Genomic DNA, 22,455 nt, shown 5'->3' on the forward strand with positions numbered 1-22,455 from the left:
AGTTTATAACATGAAAAATGTGAAGTTACAAGCTAAAAATTAAATAAAATGTTCAACTTTTTTAAGGTTAATTGACAAAAAAATGTAAAGTTCAAGTTTCAAGTTCAAGTTTAGTTTATTGATCACATACACATTGAGATGGCAGTGAGATTCTTTGTTCCTGTTTGTTACTCTCTCATCCTTGTATAAAAAATAAATAAAGTTACAAGCTAAAAATGAAATACAAAAATTAAATAAAATGTTCAACTTCTCTAAGTTTAGTTGATAACAAATTTAAAGTTACAAGCTAAAAGTTAAATACAAAAAGTAAATTAAATGTTCAACTTCTTCAAGTTTAGTTGATAAAAAATGTAAAGTTACAAGCTAAAAATTTAATAAAATGTTCAACTTCTTTAAGTTTAGTTAACAAGAAAAATGTAAAGTTACAAGCTAAAAATTAAATATAAAGAAATAAATTAAATGTTGAAGTTCTTTAAGTTTAGTTGACAAAAAAAAATAAAATTACAGTCTAAAAATGGAATACAGAAATTAAATAAATGTTCACTTCAACTCCTTTTAGTTTAGTTAACAACAAAAATGTAAAGTTACAAGCTAAAAATTAAATACAAAAATGTAATTAAATGTTCAACTTCTTTAAGTTTATAACAAGAAAAATGTAAAGTTATAATCTAAAAATGGAATACAGAAATTAAATAAATGTTCACTTCAACTCCTTTTAGTTTAGTTAACAACAAAAATGTAAAGTTACAAGCTAAAAATTAAATACAAAAATGAAATCAAATGTTCAACTTCTTCAAGTTTAGTTGACAAAAAAATGTACATTTACAAGCTAAAAATGAAATAAAAAATAAATTAAATGTTCAACTGTTTTAAGCTTAGTTAACAAATACATATAAAGTTACAAGCTAAAAATGGATGCAAAAATGACATTGAACGTTCAACTTTAAGTTTATAACACTAAAAATGTAAAGTTACTAGCTAAAAATGGATTAAAAAAATGCAATAAAATGCCTTTTTTGGGGGGAGAGTTGCTTCTTTGGGGCTTGTTTCTGTAGACCTGGTAGCTTGTTTCTCTCGCGAGATATGGCAACACTGTTATTCTCGTTGTCGCCTACAACAGGAAGTTCGTTACTCTGTGAGTTGCTAGTGATCAGTGATCAGTGATCAGTGATCGACGTTACGCAGAGAACAGTTGCTGTTAAACTCTTCCAACACAACTTCAGGTATTTAAACAAGACTCATTTTACACTTTTGCTTCTCATAAAGCTGCTCCTACTCAACGCTGTCTGTTATTTCTAACTTTTGAATGTTTTTCCAGCTGGATAAACTGACTTTGGCCTTAGTCACGGGCTAACGTTAGCATTGACAACTAGCATGACACAGCCAAGGCCTATAGAAGGAGGCTGGAACAGGCGTCATTAATACGTCATAGCTCGGGGGTACCACACATGCGTAGTAGAATCTGCTCTACACTCGCCGAGATTGAGCCAATCAAAATGCAGATTCAGTTCCAATGCGCATGCGTCATACCCATTCCCAGACCCGTGACCCAGCCTCCTTCCATAGGCCTTGACTAGCTGGCTGACGGCTACTTGTGTTAGCTTCGCTTTGTAAAGTATTAGTGAGACAAAGGAACAGCTCAGCCTCCTGAACCTGCTGATCAGACAGCAGATATAGATAGTTACCAGCACATATCACGTTTCAAGTGTTATATTACATGAAATAACAATACAAATAACTCTAACCTACTGTCAGTGGTGGAAGAAGTACTCTGTTAAAGTACCAATACTACCATGTAGAAGTACTACCATGTAGAACTACCACCATGTAGAAGTACTACCATGTAGAAGTACTACCATGTAGAAGTACTACCATGTAGAAGTACTACCATGTAGAAGTACTACCATGTAGAACTACCACCATGTAGAAGTACTACCATGTAGAAGTACCAATACTACCATGTAGAAGTACTACCATGTAGAAGTACCACCATGTAGAAGTACTACCATGTAGAAGTACCAATACTACCATGTAGAAGTACCACCATGTAGAACTACCACCATGTAGAAGTACTACCATGTAGAAGTACTACCATGTAGAAGTACCAATACTACCATGTAGAAGTACCACCATGTAGAACTACCACCATGTAGAAGTACTACCATGTAGAAGTACCACCATGTAGAAGTACTACCATGTAGAAGTACCACCATGTAGAAGTACTACCATGTAGAAGTACCACCATGTAGAAGTACCACCATGTAGAAGTACTACCATGTAGAAGTACCACCATGTAGAAGTACTACCATGTAGAAGTACCAATACTACCATGTAGAAGTACTACCATGTAGAAGTACCAAAACTACCATGTAGAAGTAGTAATACTACCATGTAGAAGTACCAATACTACCATGTAGAAGTACCAATACTACCATGTAGAAGTACTACATGTAAAAGTAGTAATACTACCATGTAGAAGTACCAATACTACCATGTAGAAGTACTACATGTAAAAGTAGTAATACTACCATGTAGAAGTACCAATACTACCATGTAGAAGTACTACATGTAAAAGTAGTAATACTACCATGTAGAAGTACCAATACTACCATGTAGAAGTACTACATGTAAAAGTAGTAATACTACCATGTAGAAGTACCAATACTACCATGTAGAAGTACTACATGTAAAAGTAGTAATACTACCATGTAGAAGTACCAATACTACCATGTACAAGTACCAATACTACCATGTAGAAGTACTCTGTTACAAGTAAAAAGTCGTGCATTCAAAATTTAAGTAAAAGTACAAAAGTATCACCAAAATGAAAAGTACTCATTATGCACAATGGACCATTTTTATACAGCGTTACTATATTAGTTATTGTATTGTAATTATTGATGCATTCATGTGTACATTACTTTAAAGGTGGAGCACATTGATAGATAAAGACACTGCTAGCTCGTGAATTCCCCCCAGAGATCAATATCTTAACCTATAATACATCATCATTTATTTCTTTATTATATTTTGCATTAAAATGAATCTGAAAAGTAACTAAAGTTATCAAATAAACGTAGTGGAGTAAAAAAAAGTACAACATTGTTCCTGAATTGTAATGGAAAGCATAAAGTAGCAGAAAGTACTCAAAGTACCTCAAAATTGTACTTCAGAACAGTACTTGAGTAAACATACTTAGTTATTTTTCCACCACTGCATAAAGTCCAGTACCTAACCTTATCTCATTGAGTTCAGATTGAAAAATTATTTAATGGTATTTCTTTAAGTAACTTATTTATCAAATATGTCCAGATATTCTGGTTCAATACAAAAGAAATAGAAATAGAAATAGAAATGGTCCCACAGCACTAAATACTCCAACTTCTGTCCCCACCTCTGTGTAGTGTTGTTACTTATATCAATAATAATCCACAGTATTTCTGTAATCCTGACCCCTTTTTTCTTTTCCTCCAGTATTCAGGCTTGTTTACAAAGAGATCCAAAGATGTCGTCAGGCGCTCTCTTTCCGAGCCTGGTGAGCGGCTCCAGGGGAAGCTCCAGCAAGTACCTGGTGGAGTTTCGTGCCGGGAAAATGAGCTTGAAGGGAAACGTAGTGACACCGGACAAACGCAAGGGCTCGGTGTACATCCAGCAGTCCGACGACTCCCTGATTCACTTCTGCTGGAAGGACAGGACCAGTGCGAATGTGGATGATGTGAGTAACTTCAATCACTTCTGTTTGGAAAGAGACATAACCGGTTGCTCCGCGTACTTAACCGTAAGGCGAAAAACATGTCGGGTACTCGTGGAAAACGGGGAAAAAATGATATTAAAAAGCGTTTATTATAGTGGCTAAATCATTATAAAAGCCGACATGTTTCAACCACTGTATTGTGTGAATTGTGACCACATTTTGTACTGAGTTTGTGCACTTTACAGTTAAAAAAATACATTTCTCAGTGTTCTCTGGTGGACAAACAATGTGATAGAAACACTGTTTCTAATATAACTCAACCTAATTTATTTATTTAGCAAATTCTTTTATCCATGCTCCAACTGAATATACTTTAAGTGATCAGTGATTCTAGTGGGAGTGAAATTTGTAAATCTAACCATGCTTGTGCTTTGTTGTTCATGTGATAATTTTAGGTCTGTGGCTTGGTAGAATTTAAGACTAACATGTCAACCCCTTTAACCAAAAAGATCCTTAACTAAGTCAATAAATCAGTCAACTAGAACTTGTACCTAATGGTGCAGTAATGCAGTAAACAACTGTCTTTCCTGAGGGTTCACATCAAAATCATCAGCAAAGACAGCTGGTGTGATCACACTGTTTGAAAAAGCGTGACAGAAGTTGTGACTATTTTCAGACACATTCCACAAATACCACAAAGAAAAGGAGGCCAGTGGAAAGACTGTCAAAGACTGTCGCCGCAGTTTGTCATTTTTTATTCATTCTGTATTTGTACATACAAGCGTTTGTCACACAAGCAACGCTGACACAAGGAATCCTAATTTAGCCGGGCGTCCACAGAGCAAGCAAGGTGACTTTATCTCAGAGCTGCAGGGATGTTGCTGCCTTCACTATGTATAATTAGTTGATGATGATTTAATGTGGCACAGCTCTCTCTCTCTCTCTCTCTCTCTCTCTCTCTCTCTCTCTCTCTCTCTCGCTCTCGCTCTCTCTCTCTCTCTCTCTCTCTCTCTGAATGTCTTATGTTGTGTCTTTCCTTTCCAGGACCTGATCATCTTCCCTGATGACTGTGAATTCAAGAAGGTGAGCCAGTGCACAACCGGACGCGTCTTTGTGCTGAAGTTCAAGGCCGGATCCAAGAGACTGTTCTTCTGGATGCAGGTGAGGAGAGGAAGATGCTCATCATCATCATGTTCTTTCTAAGAGGGAGGAGAAACGGAGACGGTCTTTGGTGAATGTCTGACATCTGTGTCCATTTGAGTGCAGGCAGATGGACGTTCAATAGAGGGAAACAGGAAGTGGGAGGCAATAAGAGTGATGAGAGAGATTATTCCGCTCATGATGACAGGGTGTGCATCGCTGTAATCAGTGGATTTGTAAGGCAGCAACACAATTTTTTGTGGACGATACACGTTATCTATCAGTTATCAGCAATGTGTTGTTTTTAGCATTACGAAACAGAGAGACAAAAGCACAATTACTTAAAAAAAAAAATTGGTTTGGTCAGATCTGCCTAGTGTCACCACAGAGGAACAACTCAGACAGAACCGAGCCGGTTAATTCGGTCAGTTGAGAACTTCTGCTCTGATTTCAAGGAATTCTTTCTTTCCTCATTTCCAACAGGAGCCAAAGTCCGACAAGGACGACGAGTACTGTCGTAAGGTGAACGAGTACCTGAACAACCCGCCCATTCCTGGAGCGGCAGGAAGCGGCGGCGGCAGCGGCCACGAACTCTCTGCGCTGGGAGGAGAGGGAGGCCTGCAGAACCTGCTGGGAAATATGAGCCACAACCAGCTGATGCAGCTGATTGGACCGACGGGGCTGGGAGGACTGGGTGAGCAGCACCGGAGACTTCTTACACATGTTTACATCTGAACACTCGCCACAGCAGAGACTCCTGAATCTGTAGAGAGAAGGAAAATAACCATAACAAATGTTTAAAAGAGAGAATGTAAAGACACGAGTACAGTTGGAGGCCTTCACTGGAACTCTTAACGAGACAAAATAAAAATATTATATATATATTTTTGGCTTCAAAGCTCCGGTGAGAAATATTCAAAGGTATTGAAGCATTCAGGTCAGCTCTAATATCAAATATGATTGTAATTATTACACCATTTATTTCTAATCCAAAATGTCCTCTAGTAATTGAACACTATGACAAAGTTTTAAAGAAGTAAAATGAGCTGTAGTTGAGTTGAAATCAGATTTTAATAGACGTTATTCCCTTTCTTAAATATCTTTCTTTTAATCAACATGAAGTGAATGTGAAGTGAAGTTTACAGCTGCTGTTTGTGTTTTAAATAACAATCCGACATCAATCTGGACCTTTTTTGATTTGCTGTGTTTGTCTAAGGAGGTCTGGGAGCTCTAGCAGGACCAGGACTCGCCAACTTGCTGGGCAGCGGAGGAGCAGCTACCAGCAGCTCCTCATCCAGGTAAGACAGAACACCATGTAGAACAAAGAATCTGATAAATTACCTCTGGATTTCTAATATCTCCTCTGTCTTCTCAGCTCTCGTAGCCAGTCGGCAGCCGCCACTCCTTCGTCAGGCGGCGCCACCAGACTGAGCTCCTCTCAGGCCCCCACCACCCCGGTGACTCCTGCTGCCTCAGCTGTCTCCCCGACGACTGTTGCTCCCTCCACACCAGGTACACTAAATCCATTACTGTCGTCATCTATCCGCCAATTAAGAATCACACATTTGAGGAAGAGAGTAGAAAACTGAGTGTTTCCTCTTCACCTCACCTGCAGCCTCAGCTCAGACCCCTCTGGCCCCGGCCTCTGTTGGAAGCCCCGCCTCCCACCAGCCCATCCAGCTCAGTGACCTTCAGAGCATCCTTGCCACCATGAACGTCCCAGCGGTGGCGGCGGCGGCGGCTGGTCAGGGAGCAGCAGGTGAGTGACGGATGATTTAGGACTGCAGAGTCACTTTAAGTCAGTCTGAATGGCAGCTTCGCCTGAATGAGACGGAGAGAAACATGATCAATGAAGAAAAGAATAAAGAGGAGAGAGAATAAATTAAATCCACGAGTATTTCATTAAATATTAATAATGCCTAGTTCCCACTAGGGATGTGACGGTGAGGACATTTTCCCACCGGTTAATAAACAACAGCGGTGTTACCGATTACACCGGACATTTTACAAGAAAGGTCAATATGTGTAGAGCGTTGACTCTGATCTTTACCATCGAGTGGCGGTGTGTCTGGTCTCTCCTGTCTAGCTTTCTCTACGGGGCTACAGGTTTCCACCCGACGCCGCTGCGCTGCGACTGCTCTGTCCTCCTCACGGCGATTATCTCATTAACGTTATGGTTCCCTTAAAGCATTGGGTTTAAATCTGAAATATTGCCAAATAGGCGCGTTTGCTTTTCGCTTTGACACCAAATCCTTCGCCATGTTCTCGTCTGTCAACTCTCTCTGGTCTCGTGTGTGAAATCTGACTCCTGTTGCTCTGAGCTGAGTCTCCGTACGGAGCAGAGACACTTTCACTTTGAGTTTGTAGCGTCCGTTGTCCGACTATCGATTGACAACACGGCGCTGATACGCCAAAATGAACTAAATAGGTTTTATTTCTGTAAAAAAAGCAAAACGACGGCGGTTACGTAATGTAACCGGTGTGTGCCCGACCACTGTGTTACACCGGAAACACCGACTACCGGGGCAAGCCTAATGTCTAGTTCACACTACACGACTTCAGCCTTGATTTTCTGCTCCCCGACTTGAGCGTCATGTGTGAACTGCTTAAAGACGCGAGCCGATGCCTCGCAGTCATATTCCAGATATCTGGCATGCTAAATACCTGGACCTGTGTGTCGCGATGGTATAAGGTCATTTACCGTGGATTTCTCGTGTGTTTTCGTTACTAAACGTAGCTTGTTGACCTCATCGGGGATTCCTCCAGGTGAAAGATCTGGTAGTGTGTGACTTCCTGTCTCCGGTCAGTAATGTAGCGTGAAAACCACGATGACGTCAAGACTCCTGATTACAGGACAGAAAGTTGTGTAGTGAGAACAGTACTGAGATCTAGTGTGAACTCAGCTTAATAAATTGCTCCTCTCCTGTTCGGTAGTGGACCTGGCGAGCGTTTGCACCCCGGAGATGATGGCGCCCATCCTGACCAACGCTGAGGTCCAGCAGAGGCTCCTCCCCTTCCTCCCCAGCGGAGAAAGTTTACCGCAGAGCGCCGAGGAGATCCAGAACACAATCAACTCGCCTCAGTTCCAACAGGTAACCGACAAACAGACACAGAGTACAACACACGGTAGACCAAAAATAAAACAAAGAGGAGGAACTAACGTCTGTTGATCCTCTGTGGAGAAGAAAGAAAGCTTTTACTCAACAGATTCATGGAAATGAGACGTTTTTATTGAGAATCACAGACATCTGATTAGCTAAAGAAAGTGTTCACAAGCTCCTGATTGACTTGATGCAGCTGATTTGAGCTAACTGTGTGTGGGGGGGGGGGGCATGAAGACGTTTATAAGACGAAGACGAAGTAGCTTGAAGTCAGATGGCGTTGACCTCTGACCCCTGACCCCTGTGACTGTGCTTCCTCCCTCCTTTCAGTCGATGAGCATGTTCAGCAGCGCCTTGGCCTCCGGGCAGCTCGGCCCTCTCATGAATCAGTTCGGTCTGCCGGCAGATGCCGTGGACGCCGCCAACCGAGGAGGTGAGACAGACTTGGAAAATGTATTTATTTAATGCCATCATGTGAATTATTATACTGCGTTCACACCAAACAGGGCCGATCATTTGGGTTTATTAGCGCCGGAGAGGAGGAGGGGTTTACCTCCATTTCTTTCCGTCATCAACAACGATCGAAATAACTACTGCTGCTGCTTTGTACCGTCGGAAAACTGAACGCCGTCGTGTCTGGGTTCATAACATCAACCGCAGCTCGGTGACTTTCACCGCCTTCACCAGGAACTGCGTCTACATGACTGACACTTCAGCGCTACTCGAGGCTAAACAAAATAAACGGATCAGAATCAGTTTTATTGACCAAGTACATACGTACTTTATGCATCTCTCTAAATGTATTTAGAAATAACAGCCAGGGACAAGGACAACAAAGCTGGATAGATAAAGGTGAGGAATAGGCAGGATTGTGATGTGTGTGTATATATATATGTATATATATATATATATATATATATATATGTATATATAAATATATAAAAAGTCTGATTTCATGCTCTGTCAGGTCTGTTACCATGACGACAAGCAAACAACTTTTAAATTGCTCGTTTTCTGAATGGAGTTTGGCTCGATCAGGGCTATGCTTAACTTTGTAGCTGCTCCATCAACACGCTGAGTGGTTTTCCTTCGCGACACATCACGCACATTTTTTGTAGAAAACTTGTATGTAGAGACTTCGGATATAATCGCGCTGCGCCTAAAATTCACTTCACACACACAATTATTCCCTTTTGTAACATTATTTTCTCTACTTATCCACCTATTTCTTCAGTTATTTATGAATAAATATATGTATGTGTTTGTCTCGCTGTCAGATGTGGAGGCGTTTGCCAAAGCCATGCAGGGCAGTAAAGGAGACCCCAAAGACAAGAAGGAGGACGACGAGGACATGAGTCTGGATTAGAGCTCAGCTGCCAAACCTCAGTCAAATCTGTGATTCCTTTCTCCTCCTCTTTTCTTTTCTTCACCTTCCTCTCTTGAGCCTTAAATGACATTTTGTTTTCCTTCTCTTGTTACACAGTTCACACTTTTTTGATTCACTCTTGATAATAAAAAAATCACAAACAAAAACAGCTTCCCTCGAGGTGTCTCTTTGTCAGAAGGGAAACAAACACAGAAGTTTGTATTTTAAAAAAAAATTTATTTAAAAATACATGTACAACACTGGGGGTGGGGGTGGGGGTGGGGTGGGGGGGGCAGCTTATTCTTTCTGTGACATCGTTTTAAAACAGTGGTTATATTACACACGTTTGGTACATGTTTACATTTATGACGGAATAGAGACGGGAGACACTTCCTGGACCTGGACACGAGGCGACGGACGGGACGGGTCATACGGGAATTCATCCCATATTTAGGGTTTCAATTACTGTGACAATATATTCATTACATTTGGATTTAATTGAATGACAAATGGCCAAAGTCGCAATTACAACCTGGATGTTGACATGAACATTATTCATGATTTCATTGGAAACTGGTAATTACAGTAACTCCAACATGACCTGAACGCAGCATTGTCACCAAGGTTGATGGAACAGGTTTTCAGAGAAATCTGAGACAAATTGGACTTAATTGATTGTTGCATTTTTACTCTTAAAAAGAGTCGTCCTGGACCATGTTCTTGTGTCCAAGTTGTCATGAAATTGGTCCGGTATTGAGCGACAACACTGTAGCTGTGAACCAGGCTGTGATGTAATCCTTCACCGTCCGTTTACGTCCACTAAAAGTGATCGTTTTTAACCACTGACAGGCTCAGATTGTTATTATATTGTTATAATAATCTGAACCCGTCTGTGGCAACAACAACAAGTTTTAGTGGATGTATATTGACGAAGAGGAGTTTCCCCGAGCGATTACATTAGTCTGTTTAGCGGCTGCAGCGTTCTCAGGTTGAAAGTTAACCGTTTAATGTAGAAGTTAAAAGAACATAAAGGCCACACAAGCAGCATGTTAACGGCTCTTATCTCTCTCCGTGTTTCCATGTCAACCTCATTCTGTGTTGGATGTTTAATTTATCTCCATCTTTGTGTCACTGAGACTTAATTAACTCTGATATTCCCAGAAGTCCCGTCCTCGTCCCAGTTACAGGTAGCGTTGCCCGTCAGCGCTGCCTGAGGACGTTGCTCATACATTACAGTGTTCACAGTGTACCGACTCAGTAGGTTTTCTTAACATTGTCTGCTAGAGATGCACCGTGCACGGCTGCAACGCATCAGTTACCTGAAGATAGAACGCACATTCAGGTTTCTGGATGATTGACGTAAAAAAATCAGCTTTTATTTACAAAATCCGTCACATTTTAGAGTTGTGATTTTAGGGTTGTGATTTTAGAGTTTAGAGTTGTGATTTTAGAGTTGTGATTTTAGAGTAGTTGCAGCAGTGACGTGTATCGGTGCATCTCTACGTGCAGCCTGTTGTTACAGCACCCTGTAGCACAAAAACAAACCAGTAATATTGCAACGACAAAACTGTAAAATATAAAATATACATTTTTCTGAAAATAGAAAATAAATATTAATATATATATTTTAAATTAGCTACAGTAACATGACGCCCACCACCAGTAATTTGTAGTTGGGGAATGTGAGGATAAGACTGTGTGTGTGTGTGTGTGTGTGTTGGGTTTACATGTGTGGGCAGCCCTGCGTCCCCACTGCTCCGTGCACAGCGAGCGGTTTGGACAACATGGCGGGTCGGCGGTTGATGGTCGCGAGGCGGATGCAGCCGTGGAAGACCGGCAGGCCGTCAGGTAGACCGGGAACCGTGACGCCATCTGGTGGACAGAGAGACGAACGGCGTGTTAGACAAGAAGAAAGTTCATGTTCAACCCCAACCAGCCATTCACAACACTCGCTGGTGTCAACAAACCTGGAACTACTGCATCAATACAAGACAACAACTTAGCAGACGTAGTGTTAGGGCCTCTGTTGGGGGGGAGGAAAGATTCTGAGGTTCAAAGTTGTAATATGTTTTAAATATAAGTCAGTATTAAAGGTGCAGTGTGGAGGATTTGGCGACATCTAGCGGTGAGGTAGCAGATTGCAAACCAACTGAAACTTCGCCCGTGTGCCAAGCGTGCTTGCAAGGTTGGATCAACCTCATCACACCAGACGCCATCGTTAAACACGTCATAATGAACATGAACGACCAACATGGCTTCTGTTTACATAGAGAGAACATGAAGGAAAGCGTGTGTATGTATCTTTCAGGACCTTCGCCTTACTTCGAGGCCATCCGTACCAGAAGAACACTTCTTCACTTCAGGAGTAATGAAGTTCAGACGGCAGCTGGCGTTTACACGTTTTCTTTTCTCATAAATTAGTGAGTTTTTTCTTGTAAATTTACGACTTTAATCAGGAATTCAGTTTTTTTCTTGGAGTATTACCCCCCCACCCCCAGCTCCGTATTGAATTAGTTTTTACTGACGCCGTTGTAAGAACATAGTTTTGGCGTTGTGTAAAGGTGTGTGTTTGAGTACTCACCAGGAACCCCTCCCAGGTAAACGGTCTCTTTGGCCCCGGCTGAGCGGCTCTGTTTGGGGCCGACGCTGTGCTCGCTGGCTGCATCAACATGGAGCTGCAGGACGTTGTTCTTCTTCACCACTAACAGAGACGACACAACATCATCATCATCATCATCATCATCATCATCATCATCATCATCATCATCATCTCAGCGTTACAGCGAGGCGACAACACATTGACTATGGCGAGCCGTTTTGGGTTTATAAAGTGTGTCTGGAGACAATAAATCTACAACACGCTCTAAATGTCTAGCACAACTCTCTAGTGAACAAAGCTCTCGTCGGCCACAGACTCCTGATGATGAGCTCTTTTTCTATTTCATGTCATTTTCTAACTATCTGATCCACAGCGGTCCCCGACTACTCGTCTCACAGACCAACGTTATGTGTCCAGCTCAGAGGACTAAAGGCTGGTTGTGATTAAAATGAGCTTGTAGCTCGTTGTCTATTAGGTATTGATCCAGGAAGTTTGAATCTGTGAATATCTTTCACACTTTACTGAACTATCCAAGTTAGCAAAAGGTTCTGCTGACACTTCAGATGGTGTGTTGGGCCAATATCCAATGGGAAGCCTTGATGAGCATCGTCATGACAACAACTCTGACTAGTCACAATGAGGTTATAGATATCTGGAATAAGAATTCTGACTAGTCATAATGTAGCTGTGGATATCTCTAATGTTAATTCGGGATAGTCAAGCTTAGATATTAAATGTTAAAACGTCTCGCCATACAGTGACACTTGACTTGTTGATGTAAACTGACCTGTGATGGTGTGCCAGCGTCCGTTACAGAGCGGTTCTTCAGGAGTGAAGGAGGTAGAGATTTCACCTTTGCCGCCGTTTAATAAAACGATCACCTGCACAACAAACACTGATTATTATTTTCTGTTTTCTGTTTCATGTATTTCTTTTACGGTTCAATAAAAACGTCTTCAGTTGTTGTTAAAACGCTGACTGGCGGCGTCTCACCTCTCCCTGGCTCAGGACCAAACTCAAGCGCTGGTCAGGTGACGTCCCAGCATGCAACAGCAGCCCGGAGTCCGAGACGGGCCGAACCTCCAGCTGGATCTCCAGATCCCGACCCAGAACTAAGGACTCATCTGCAGAGACAGAAAGCCTTCGGTCAGGACGACGCATCAAGACCGAAGTACATTACAAACCACAGAAGAAGAAGAGTGATGACAGCCACCTATAGCGATGTGTCCTCCCTGGCCAGAGAAGTAGGCTCCGGGCTGGAGAGGACTCTGGAAGCACGGCACCGTCCCCTGGCTGTGAGCCGGGCTTCCTGCCGGGGCTTCGTTCAGCGTCAGGTCTCTGACACAACCCACGAACCCAGCAGAGCCCGGAGCCTGAAGTTCAGAACAACACAACACAGACAGATGTTCATTATTATCATTATTATTATTATTACAACACATGAAGAAGAGAAGAGATGTGTGATTAACAGTATCTCACATTCAGATACTGACTTGTAATTTTGTCTTTAATTTGCTCTTGTATGGTTTCTAGTTTTAATTCTATTCTCATCCTGAACTATCTCTTTAACTCTCTTTAATAAAGTTATTTGATTCTGAAGGAAATGTCAGCTTTTTACAAACTGTGTCTTATTTTGATTTATTTATAATTATTATGATGTCATTAACATTTTGTTTGAAAAATGAGACGGTCCCGATGAAGAGTGGTGCAGTGTGGACGTTACTGACAGCTTATTGTTAGTCATATTTATTACAGAGTCATTGCAGATCTCTGCTCTGAAGCTGGAGAGTGAAATCAGAACTTAAAGGAATGAAGGAACTGAACACTGAACGACCACATCATTCAGAGTTCTAGTTTTTGGGCGACGGCTCTATAAATGACTGCAGAACTCAAGTAGAAGAAAGCCTGTTATCAGCTCTGTTATCACATCCAGCCATGTAGCGGACTCTGGGGTAGTCTGGATGTTTTACCGTCAGTGATGGCGGGACGCCTCCGACGTATAAAGAACCGGCGAGACGAGTCCGGTCTCCTCCGGGGATTCTCTTCGACTGAGCGCCGATGCCGTCCGCGATCAGACTGATCTTCTCTCCTTCACGCTTTATAAACACCTGAGGGGACATGAAGACGGCCGGTTAGATATTCATGTGAATCAGACTCCGTCAGGGCGCTAAATCCAGCGACGTGACAGCTGGCGTGCGACCTCACCGTGTGCCACTGGTCGTCGTTGTACTTCTTGCGGCTGCGCAGGCTGAGCTTCCTCTTTCCTCCGTCCAACAGAAGCAGCAGGTGGCCGTCGGACACGCTGAGAGACATCACGGCTGCGCCGCGCTGCTCGCCGGCCGCGTACAGCACCAAACCATCGGAGGAGTTGATCCTCATCGCCATGGAGATTTGAGGCCTGCACAGAGAGAGAGAGAGAGAGAGAGAGAGAGCGAGAGAGAGACAGAGAGAGAGAGAGAGACAGAGAGAGAGAGAGAGACAAAGAGAGAGAGAGAGAGAGACAGAGAGAGAGAGACAGAGAGAGAGAGAGAGAGAGAGAGAGAGAGACACAGAGACAGAGAGAGACAGAGAGAGAGAGAGAGAGAGACAGAGAGAGAGACAGAGAGAGAGAGAGAGAGACAGAGAGAGAGAGAGAGAGAGAGACAGAGAGAGACAGAGAGAGAGACCAAGAGAGAGAGAGACAGAGAGAGAGAGAGAGAGAGAGACAGAGAGAGAGAGACAGAGAGAGATAGACAGAGAGAGAGACAGAGAGAGAGAGACAGAGAGAGACAGAGACAGAGAGAGAGAGACAGAGAGAGAGACAGAGAGAGAGAGAGAGAGAGAGAGACAGAGAGAGAGAGAGACAGAGAGACAGAGAGAGAGAGAGAGACAGAGAGAGAGAGACAGAGAGAGAGAGACAGAGAGAGAGAGAGAGACAGAGAGAGAGAGAGACAGAGAGAGAGAGAGAGAGAGAGAGAGAGAGAGAGGGGTGTTCAATTTGAAGATCCAAAAACATTATTTTAATGTCTTCTTTCTTTTTTTGCTACAACTACAAAAAGAAAGCAAAATACACATAATCTATAACAAATAGTTTTCTGCTCGTTTCCCCGGCCGGGTGGAAACTTGACGTTCACACTCACATGGAGCTGAGTGATCTGGGCAGAGCGTCGTATCTCTGGTAGCTGTGTGTGGAGCCGCTGAAGTGCGTCCCTCCGGCCTCCTGATCCGACAGCTCGCCGTGACACGAGTCCCTGGTGTTACGGCTGCGAGACCCCGACGGCTTCTTGTGCTTTCCCTGAGGAAGAGAGAGAGAACATTTATTCTGTGTTTATTACTGAGCACAGAGGTTCAGTTGGTCTCTGATGTTTATGCCTCTCTGTGTCTTTTATTTGTCGGAGAAGCAGAATTTGTGTGTGTGTGTGTGTGTGTGTGTGTGTGTGTGTGTGTGTGTCTGTGTGTGTGTGTGTGTGTGTGTGTGTGTGTGTGTGTGTGTGTGTGTCTGTGTGTGTGTGTGTGTGTGTGTGTGTGTGTGTGTGTGTGTGTGTGTGTCTGTGTGTGTGTGTGTGTGTGTGTGTGTGTACCTTGGGTTTGTTGCTGTGTTTGGGCGCGGCGGCGACGATCTGCTGAGGTTTTTTGGCGGCGGGACAGTCCAGAGGAACGTTGACGTTTTCTTTCGCTTTCAGCAGGTTCAGAACCATCTGAGTATCCGTTTCCCTGACGACCGGAGACACACACACATTTTAGAGGACGCTGAATTACAACAAATATATTTATAGTAATCATATGAAGAAAATGGTTCACATATATCTTGTGTTTTATTTGTTAATAATTTGAAATGCATATCTTTAAAATGGTTTAAATGTAGGAATAAAGATTAAAAACTCTGCAGTTAAAAATATAAAAAATTACTTTTTATGATTGTTTTACTTCTGGCGGGGTGGGGGGGTATTTATTATTATTTTGTATTGGTTATTATTTTTTAAATATATTATTGTTTGTAATAATAATAATAATTATTCTAATTATTTTAAATTAATGTTTTGTTTTAAATTATGTATTTTTTTGTTAATAATTTTAAATGCATATCTTTAAAATCAATAAAATTTGATCACAAAAAATAGTTTGAATTTAGGAATGAAGTTAAAAACTCCAGTTAAAATTATTTTGAAAAATATTTTTTTTTATGATTGTTTGACTTTTTTTTGGGGTTATTATTTTTTTTATTATTTTATATATATTTAATTAATATATCATTTTAAATGAATGTTTGTTTTAAATTATGTAATTTAGTGTTAATAATTTCCAATGCATACCTTTAAAAACGATAAAATTTGATCACACAATTTTTTTTTCAAAATGTAGGAATGAAGATTAAAACTGACATTTAAACGATTTTTTGATGATTTCTCCCTTTTTGACGACATTAAATCTAAGTTTTTAGAGAGAGCTGTGTATCTCGTCTCACCTCCTGATGAAGACGTTGCTGATGCATCCAGTGAGGTTGGCGGCTCTCGGGTCGGGCATTCCTCCCAGGAAGGTGCTTCCCTGGGGGCCCGTCACACCTCCACTTCCCCTGCTGTCCAGCTGGATGACCTCCTTTGCTTTCTCCAGCACGTCGTCCATGTACAGACGCATCCTGGAGGACGGCGAGCAATCAGACAGTGTGAGAGGTGCATGCTGGTCCTTTACGTACAACTAGGTTTGTACCAAAGTTTGATGGTATCACGTTGACATTTGGAACAGAAAGACAGCCGAGAGCTTCATGAGGAGTTTTAACCGTCATCCTACCCGTTGATGTTGTTGTAGATAGCGATGTAGTGGCTGTTGTCATCGTTGTACGTCTTCTGTGTCTTAATCGCTCGGTTTCCAGCTTTCACCACGACGTGGCCGTCAAGCAAAGACACCTGACAAACTCCATCCTGCACACACACACACACACACAACAGCCACAGGTTAACATGCAAGATGACACTTTATAAGTCCAAGAGACCAAAGCAGGAGAAAGAACAAACCTCATGGAAGACTAAAACGTATTGAGCGAGAAAGATCAGAGAAAAGACAGAAGGAAACAGGAAGGGGGGGGAGGTGCTCGTCGGACCTGATCGTGGTGGTAGAACATGAGTCCCTCCTTCTGCGCGGTCCTGAAGCTGAAGCTGGCGTAGAAGTTGTTCCTGAGGCTGGGAATGTTGGTCAGGGCCAAGTCCAGGTAGCTCTGACCGGAGAAATGAGCCTCACGAGCCACCTGCACGAACACATACACAATACTGTATTATAGCATGTATGCAGCGGCGGATTAAGGTGGTCAGGGGCCCCTAAGCTACTCTTTGTACGGGCCCCCCACCCTTACTCATCATGCTTTAACGTTACCAGAAAAAAGTCATTTAGTGCCATGTATAAAAGCGTACTAGGAATATTACACGTTGCCAAACTTTTATTCTTTTGTTTTTATTTTTTTATTCTTTTTTCCCAAATTGTTTATGTAATTATTTACAGACCGAAACACATTTCAGTTTCATTAAATGATAATGTACCGCAAGAGAATCGCTGGTTGAATACAGGCTAAATAAAATCAAGTTATAGCTTGCGTGACGGCCCCTGCCTCACTACTGAGATGCCAGTGTGGATTTGACATTTATTGTTTCCCTGTCTCCTTGAAGGTATCACGGGAGAAGATGCCAGATGCAGAGCACCAGATGCAGAGCACCAGATGCTGGCGCCCTGAGCATAAAAGCCCCAATCAAGCGTTGCTCTGGTCTCTCTCTCCTTCACCTGGACTCATCCCTACCAGAACCTGCCCGGCCTGCCTTTGTTTGGCTTTTCTTTAGTTTTCACTCACAACACATCACACTTCATTAAGCTCACACCTCCACATTTACATTACTGATGTTACTGACTGACACACTCCACATTTATAACTATTTCTGTACTTCCTTAATTTATTTACAATAAATATCTTTAATTTACAATCATTCACTGCATCCTTTCCCGTATTTATCATGGCCTAGGAGCCGGGCTATGACAAATTGGGGGCTCGTCCGGGATATTTGAGAGTTGAGATTGTTTAAAACAGACACCGTAAATGTTAATGTCATGGAAAGAAGCTGCATTTACTCCTCTTAATACAAGCTGAAGGGTGGACTGTGTTTTCTCACCAGCAGGTCGCTGTCGCAGCCGAAACTGATTCCGGAGCTCGTCATCCTCTTCAGGTCGACGTGAGAGTTTTGGGCCTTCACATTCCTGAAACAGCCCTTCAGAGAGCCCTGCTTAGGAAACAGAGACTTCAACCTGAAAAGAGACGGAGACACAATGAAACAGCGAAACATGTTGAGATGATTCTGGTCTCATTTGTGTTCTGATGAACAGTACATTCATCTAAACTGAGTTGAAAAACGATGCAATCTGGGTGCGATGGTGATGAACTATGTCTGACTATTAACCACACCCCCATTCTCTGTTTGAGAAAGAATGTTAACCAATAAACAGGAAGTAAAACTGGCTGGAGGGGCGAGGGGGCTTAACCTCCAATTTCTTTGAAATCTAAAGCTGTATTTCTTGGTCCAATTAGGAGCAGAAGAACTCTTAACACAAGTTATTATAATTCATCCTGTAGGGAATATGAATATCATATAATAATGTGTGTGTTTACTGACTTCTCAGGCATCTTGTGCTCCGGTACTCCTCCCAGGTAGTAGTTTCCACTGAATGTGGGGATGCTCTCGGTGAACTGGTTGGTGTAGATGCCGACGCGGTTGTTCCTCACCACAACGCGGTACGGGGCTGTACGCAGAATGATGATCTCCAGCTACGTAGTTAAAAACAACACGTCATTCCTTCAATAGGGATATGATCCTGTACATATAGAAAGTACTAACAATGTATAATACACATGGAAAAGACAAAGACAGACAGGCAGAGAGATCATGGCAGACTTACAGCTTTGGAGTCGGCGTCGCTGATCTTCAGGAAATCAGACAAAGGATCTTTGGGCTCGAGCTCCATCAGCTCACCAGTGAAGTCATAGAACACCTTCAGTTTGCCCTGAAGCACGGCCAGACACAGGAACTGACTCTGATGGAGGAGACAGAGACACAGAGAAGTTTTAAGTTAGCTGGCAATGTTCTAACCATACAGTCAATACTCGACTTTTGAAGCCAATACTGATATTGATATTTCAGAGTTTTAAAAAAATCAATCAATCAATCAATGATCCCATAACATGTAATTACTTCTACTGTATACTTAGAATAACGAATAAATGAATGAATGAATGAATGAATGAATGAATGAGTCTTTACCCCCTTCTGCAGCAGCAGCAGTATTCCGTTGTGTGAGATCAGCTTCACTTCCTGTTCGAAGCGCTGCATGCGAGTCACTTCGTCAGTGAAGGTGACGTCGGCAAAGCCGGTACCGTCAAAATACGCCGCGTCATTCACCCAGGCCTGAGTCAGCACCGGCTTGGACCTGTTTGTACCAGTTTTAATCCGTCAGGAGTCACACAGGAGAAGACAAAAGGAAGATATGGGAGTGAGTTTAGTCAAAAGTAAAGTCGTTGTCTAATAAACACAGATTTATTTACCCACCTATGATTTTAGATAAATAAATAAAAAAAAATGTCAACTTGACACTGACCTGCCACACGGCTTCTCCTCGGTGGTGCTGAGCTGGAAGGTGTTTTCAAAGTTATACAGACTGAGCACTTCCTCGTTGAGCGTATCCAGCTCGATGCAGCCCTTAAAGTTGGGCAGAACGAGCGGGGCGGGGGGCTGAAAACACAAGAGAGAATAAAGATAAAGAACTTAAGAGCAGGATGTACCTCATGTATATGATTTAAATTTACATTTACAACCCTTCTCTGATATCAGTAACATCTGTTTTTAAAAGACAGAGCTTTTCCTGATTTGACTTGATTTTTTATTTCTGTCTTTATCTCTTTTTCTCCTTTTATCTTACACTACTGGAATTCTGTTTTATCATAAAATGTCATGATTTGTCTATTTTAATTTGCTTCCTTAAATAAACTATATAAATTAATCATTATTATTAATATTTAGAATAAATGTTAATTGCAGCCCCGGTGTGTTTTATTATTATGACTTTATTCTGAGTTACTCTATGAGAAAATATCCAGTCTGATTATTTCAGTGCAGACATTTGTACATGTGGACGCTCTCATAGGCCTCAACTACAATGTAATTTATATACTTCAATGAGGGCTTCCACAGAAGCATATGGCCCTCCGTGCTCTTACTTTGAAAGTACTTGGGTATCCTCCCACGTAGAAGACGGTGTCGTCGGTCAGGAGGTTGAGCAGCCCCTGATCTCCTACAGCCTCCACGTAGGCTTTAGTGACGTGTTGGTCTCCCTCGGTGGCTTCTGTAGACATCGACATCTGACCGTACTGGAGGATCCTGCATTCAGACAAACACACAAATACATAAATATACTGAATAAGAGTCAATATTTTAACTTGCATAACGAGTTAATATCATTAAATGTGTTTCCGAAAAAGCATTTAAAAGAAAATATCCCCTCAGCGTACAGCGATAAAACAGGATAGACATTAGAAAATCAGGATATTTACTATTCTACTGACACTTGCTTATAATATCCATGTATAAGATGTTACAGTTCTTTGTATATTTCAGTGATTATATTCTTTCAAGCTGGAAGAAAAATGTCATTTCATTACGTGAAATTCCTCCAATCATGTCATCATGTATAAATATACATATTTTATAGAGTTTGTTACCTCTCCAGCACGACGCTGTTGAAGTTTCCGTTAGACTGGACTTCTTCAGACATCAGCACCTCGGCGGTTTCTCCTCCGACGTTGAAGTACCAGCGCAGTCTCTTCCCCGCCAACGCCATGCCCAGGAACTCCTTACTGGACTACAAATACCAGATTAACAGTAATGAACTACAAAATCCCCACACTGACTCTCCTTACTGGACTACAACTCCTAGTCTCACTTATCACATGTAAAACGAGAATTAACCCAGAAACGCACAGACCAGGGGTCAGCAACCTCTACGATCAAAAGAGCCTTTTTAGGCAAAAAAAAGAGAAACAAATCTGTCTGGAGCCGCAAAGCATGTGATCATTGTGATGAAGGTAACAGTATATAGTATATCAGTCTAATGCAGTGAGGGCCAAAGAGACAATGTACTACGGAGTATTAGGACCACATTGAGGGAAAAAACATCTGAGATTTACAGAATAAAGTCATAACTTTACGAGAAAAATGTCGTAATATTACAAGCACCCACTTGAGGGTGAATCCAATCTTTAAGTCCACTCTCTTTTTCTTTGTTGAACTTTTTGACATATTTCGCCCAATTTAAGTGAACTCCATCAACCCCACACACAACAACGCTCTGAGTGGCGGCGGTGCAGAGGAGCGACTGCAACAGGACAGAGCGGTATAAAGGAGAGAGACAGGAGCCCAGATAAGCTTCTACACTTTAGAAACAAGCCCAAAGAAACGCAACCCGCGACTACCGATATATGTGAGCGGCTTCTCAGAAAAACCAGCCCAAAGTCGCTGATAATAAATGGACTTGGCAACTCTGATGCCAGATTGATACTGAGCCGATCAAATGAATGAAATGTAATGTTCAGAGTTAAACAAGAATAAAAACTAAATTTTAAATAATAAATTAAAAAAAGTTGATCATTAAATATTCCACAAAAAAAAGAAAAAAACTAATTCAATAAATAAACTAAAAATACAGACACAAAATGAACTTTTATGTTGCCGTGGCGATGCTTACATCCTTGTTGCCGAGGTAGAAGACGAACTGTTGGTTGCTGCTGTCCTGCCGCCTGGATCGCGTCGCCTCCGGCAGCGTGATGTAGAGCTTCAGGGAGGTGTAGGCGGCCATGTCGGCCAGGTTGTGCGGAGTACGGACCTGAACGCCGGACGACCCGTTGAACTTCACCGGCACGCTCACCTGGATGGAGGAGAGAGGAGGAGGACATTACAGGCTGCTGGAAGAAAAGGGTTTTAACTTCCAACTCCAGATGTTGTGTGTGTGTGTGTATGTGTGTGTGTACCTTGCTGGCAGCGTTGCGCGCCTGCTGTATGAGCTGTCGGATGCGGCTGATGTTCTCGGAGATGTTGGGCATCTGTGCCGAGTGATTCTGCAGTTTATCCAGCTTCTTCATGAGCAGAGGGATCGTCTCACCCAGAGCGTGCACTATAGAGAGAGAGAGAGAGAGAGAGAGACAGAGAGAGAGACAGAGAGAGAGAGAGAGAGAGAGACAGAGAGAGAGAGAGAGAGAGAGAGCTGCATTAAGAGACTTATAGTCTATTTTTATGTTAACTAGTAACTAATATTATATATATTAATATAATTATATTTAACGCATTAGTTAAAGGCAGAGTGAGGAGGATTTGTCTGTTGCGGTTCTCTTCCCCGGCTCACATTTGTATGAGTCTATATAATGTTTTTTTTTTTTTTTTTTAAGAAAATCCTACTCATTGTTTCTTTTATGTAAAATTAAAAATAGAAATCAGAAAACGTTGAAAACTGACTCAAACTATTAATTGATAATCAAAACAGTTGCCGATCAACT

At 41.9% G+C, this 22,455-nt stretch overlaps 2 protein-coding genes across 5 annotated transcripts in view; one reads left to right on the plus strand and one right to left on the minus strand.

Annotated features, from left to right (window-relative positions):
* The first annotated feature begins 1,054 nt into the window (after nt 1-1,054).
* adrm1 (adhesion regulating molecule 1) lies at nt 1,055-9,468 on the plus strand. 2 transcript variants are annotated; one of them, XM_037773230.1, is made up of 10 exons: nt 1,055-1,223; nt 3,475-3,715; nt 4,739-4,855; nt 5,318-5,528; nt 6,051-6,132; nt 6,210-6,346; nt 6,450-6,593; nt 7,769-7,926; nt 8,266-8,368; nt 9,213-9,468. In XM_037773230.1, the coding sequence occupies exons 2-10, from the start codon at nt 3,506-3,508 to the stop codon at nt 9,299-9,301; spliced, it is 1,251 nt and encodes a 416-aa protein (XP_037629158.1). In that variant the 5' UTR covers nt 1,055-1,223; nt 3,475-3,505; the 3' UTR covers nt 9,302-9,468. The 2 variants fall into 2 exon arrangements, with proteins under 2 accessions (XP_037629158.1, XP_037629159.1); XM_037773231.1 differs by having other exon boundaries at nt 6,054-6,132.
* Nucleotides 9,469-9,567: 99 nt separating this feature from the next.
* The window catches only part of lama5 (laminin, alpha 5), a 115,362-nt gene continuing 102,474 nt past the window's right edge, over nt 9,568-22,455 (minus strand). For all 3 annotated transcript variants that reach the window (XM_037773185.1, XM_037773184.1, XM_037773183.1), the window contains exons 60-80: nt 21,934-22,076; nt 21,651-21,830; nt 20,629-20,768; nt 20,128-20,287; nt 19,509-19,642; nt 19,175-19,340; nt 18,813-18,947; nt 18,530-18,681; nt 18,032-18,164; nt 16,978-17,121; nt 16,668-16,798; nt 16,345-16,515; nt 15,461-15,593; nt 15,020-15,174; nt 14,106-14,298; nt 13,871-14,008; nt 13,114-13,273; nt 12,894-13,024; nt 12,688-12,781; nt 11,883-12,002; nt 9,568-11,173 (exon numbers count right to left, since the gene is read on the minus strand). In XM_037773185.1, coding sequence (XP_037629113.1) covers nt 11,025-11,173; nt 11,883-12,002; nt 12,688-12,781; nt 12,894-13,024; nt 13,114-13,273; nt 13,871-14,008; nt 14,106-14,298; nt 15,020-15,174; nt 15,461-15,593; nt 16,345-16,515; nt 16,668-16,798; nt 16,978-17,121; nt 18,032-18,164; nt 18,530-18,681; nt 18,813-18,947; nt 19,175-19,340; nt 19,509-19,642; nt 20,128-20,287; nt 20,629-20,768; nt 21,651-21,830; nt 21,934-22,076 — 3,062 coding nt within the window. In that variant the 3' untranslated portion in view covers nt 9,568-11,024. The remainder of the gene's footprint in view (nt 11,174-11,882; nt 12,003-12,687; nt 12,782-12,893; nt 13,025-13,113; nt 13,274-13,870; nt 14,009-14,105; nt 14,299-15,019; nt 15,175-15,460; nt 15,594-16,344; nt 16,516-16,667; nt 16,799-16,977; nt 17,122-18,031; nt 18,165-18,529; nt 18,682-18,812; nt 18,948-19,174; nt 19,341-19,508; nt 19,643-20,127; nt 20,288-20,628; nt 20,769-21,650; nt 21,831-21,933; nt 22,077-22,455) is intronic.

Source organism: Sebastes umbrosus, chromosome 6 (assembly GCF_015220745.1).
Source record: "Sebastes umbrosus isolate fSebUmb1 chromosome 6, fSebUmb1.pri, whole genome shotgun sequence".
Classification (NCBI taxonomy): domain Eukaryota; kingdom Metazoa; phylum Chordata; class Actinopteri; order Perciformes; family Sebastidae; genus Sebastes; species Sebastes umbrosus.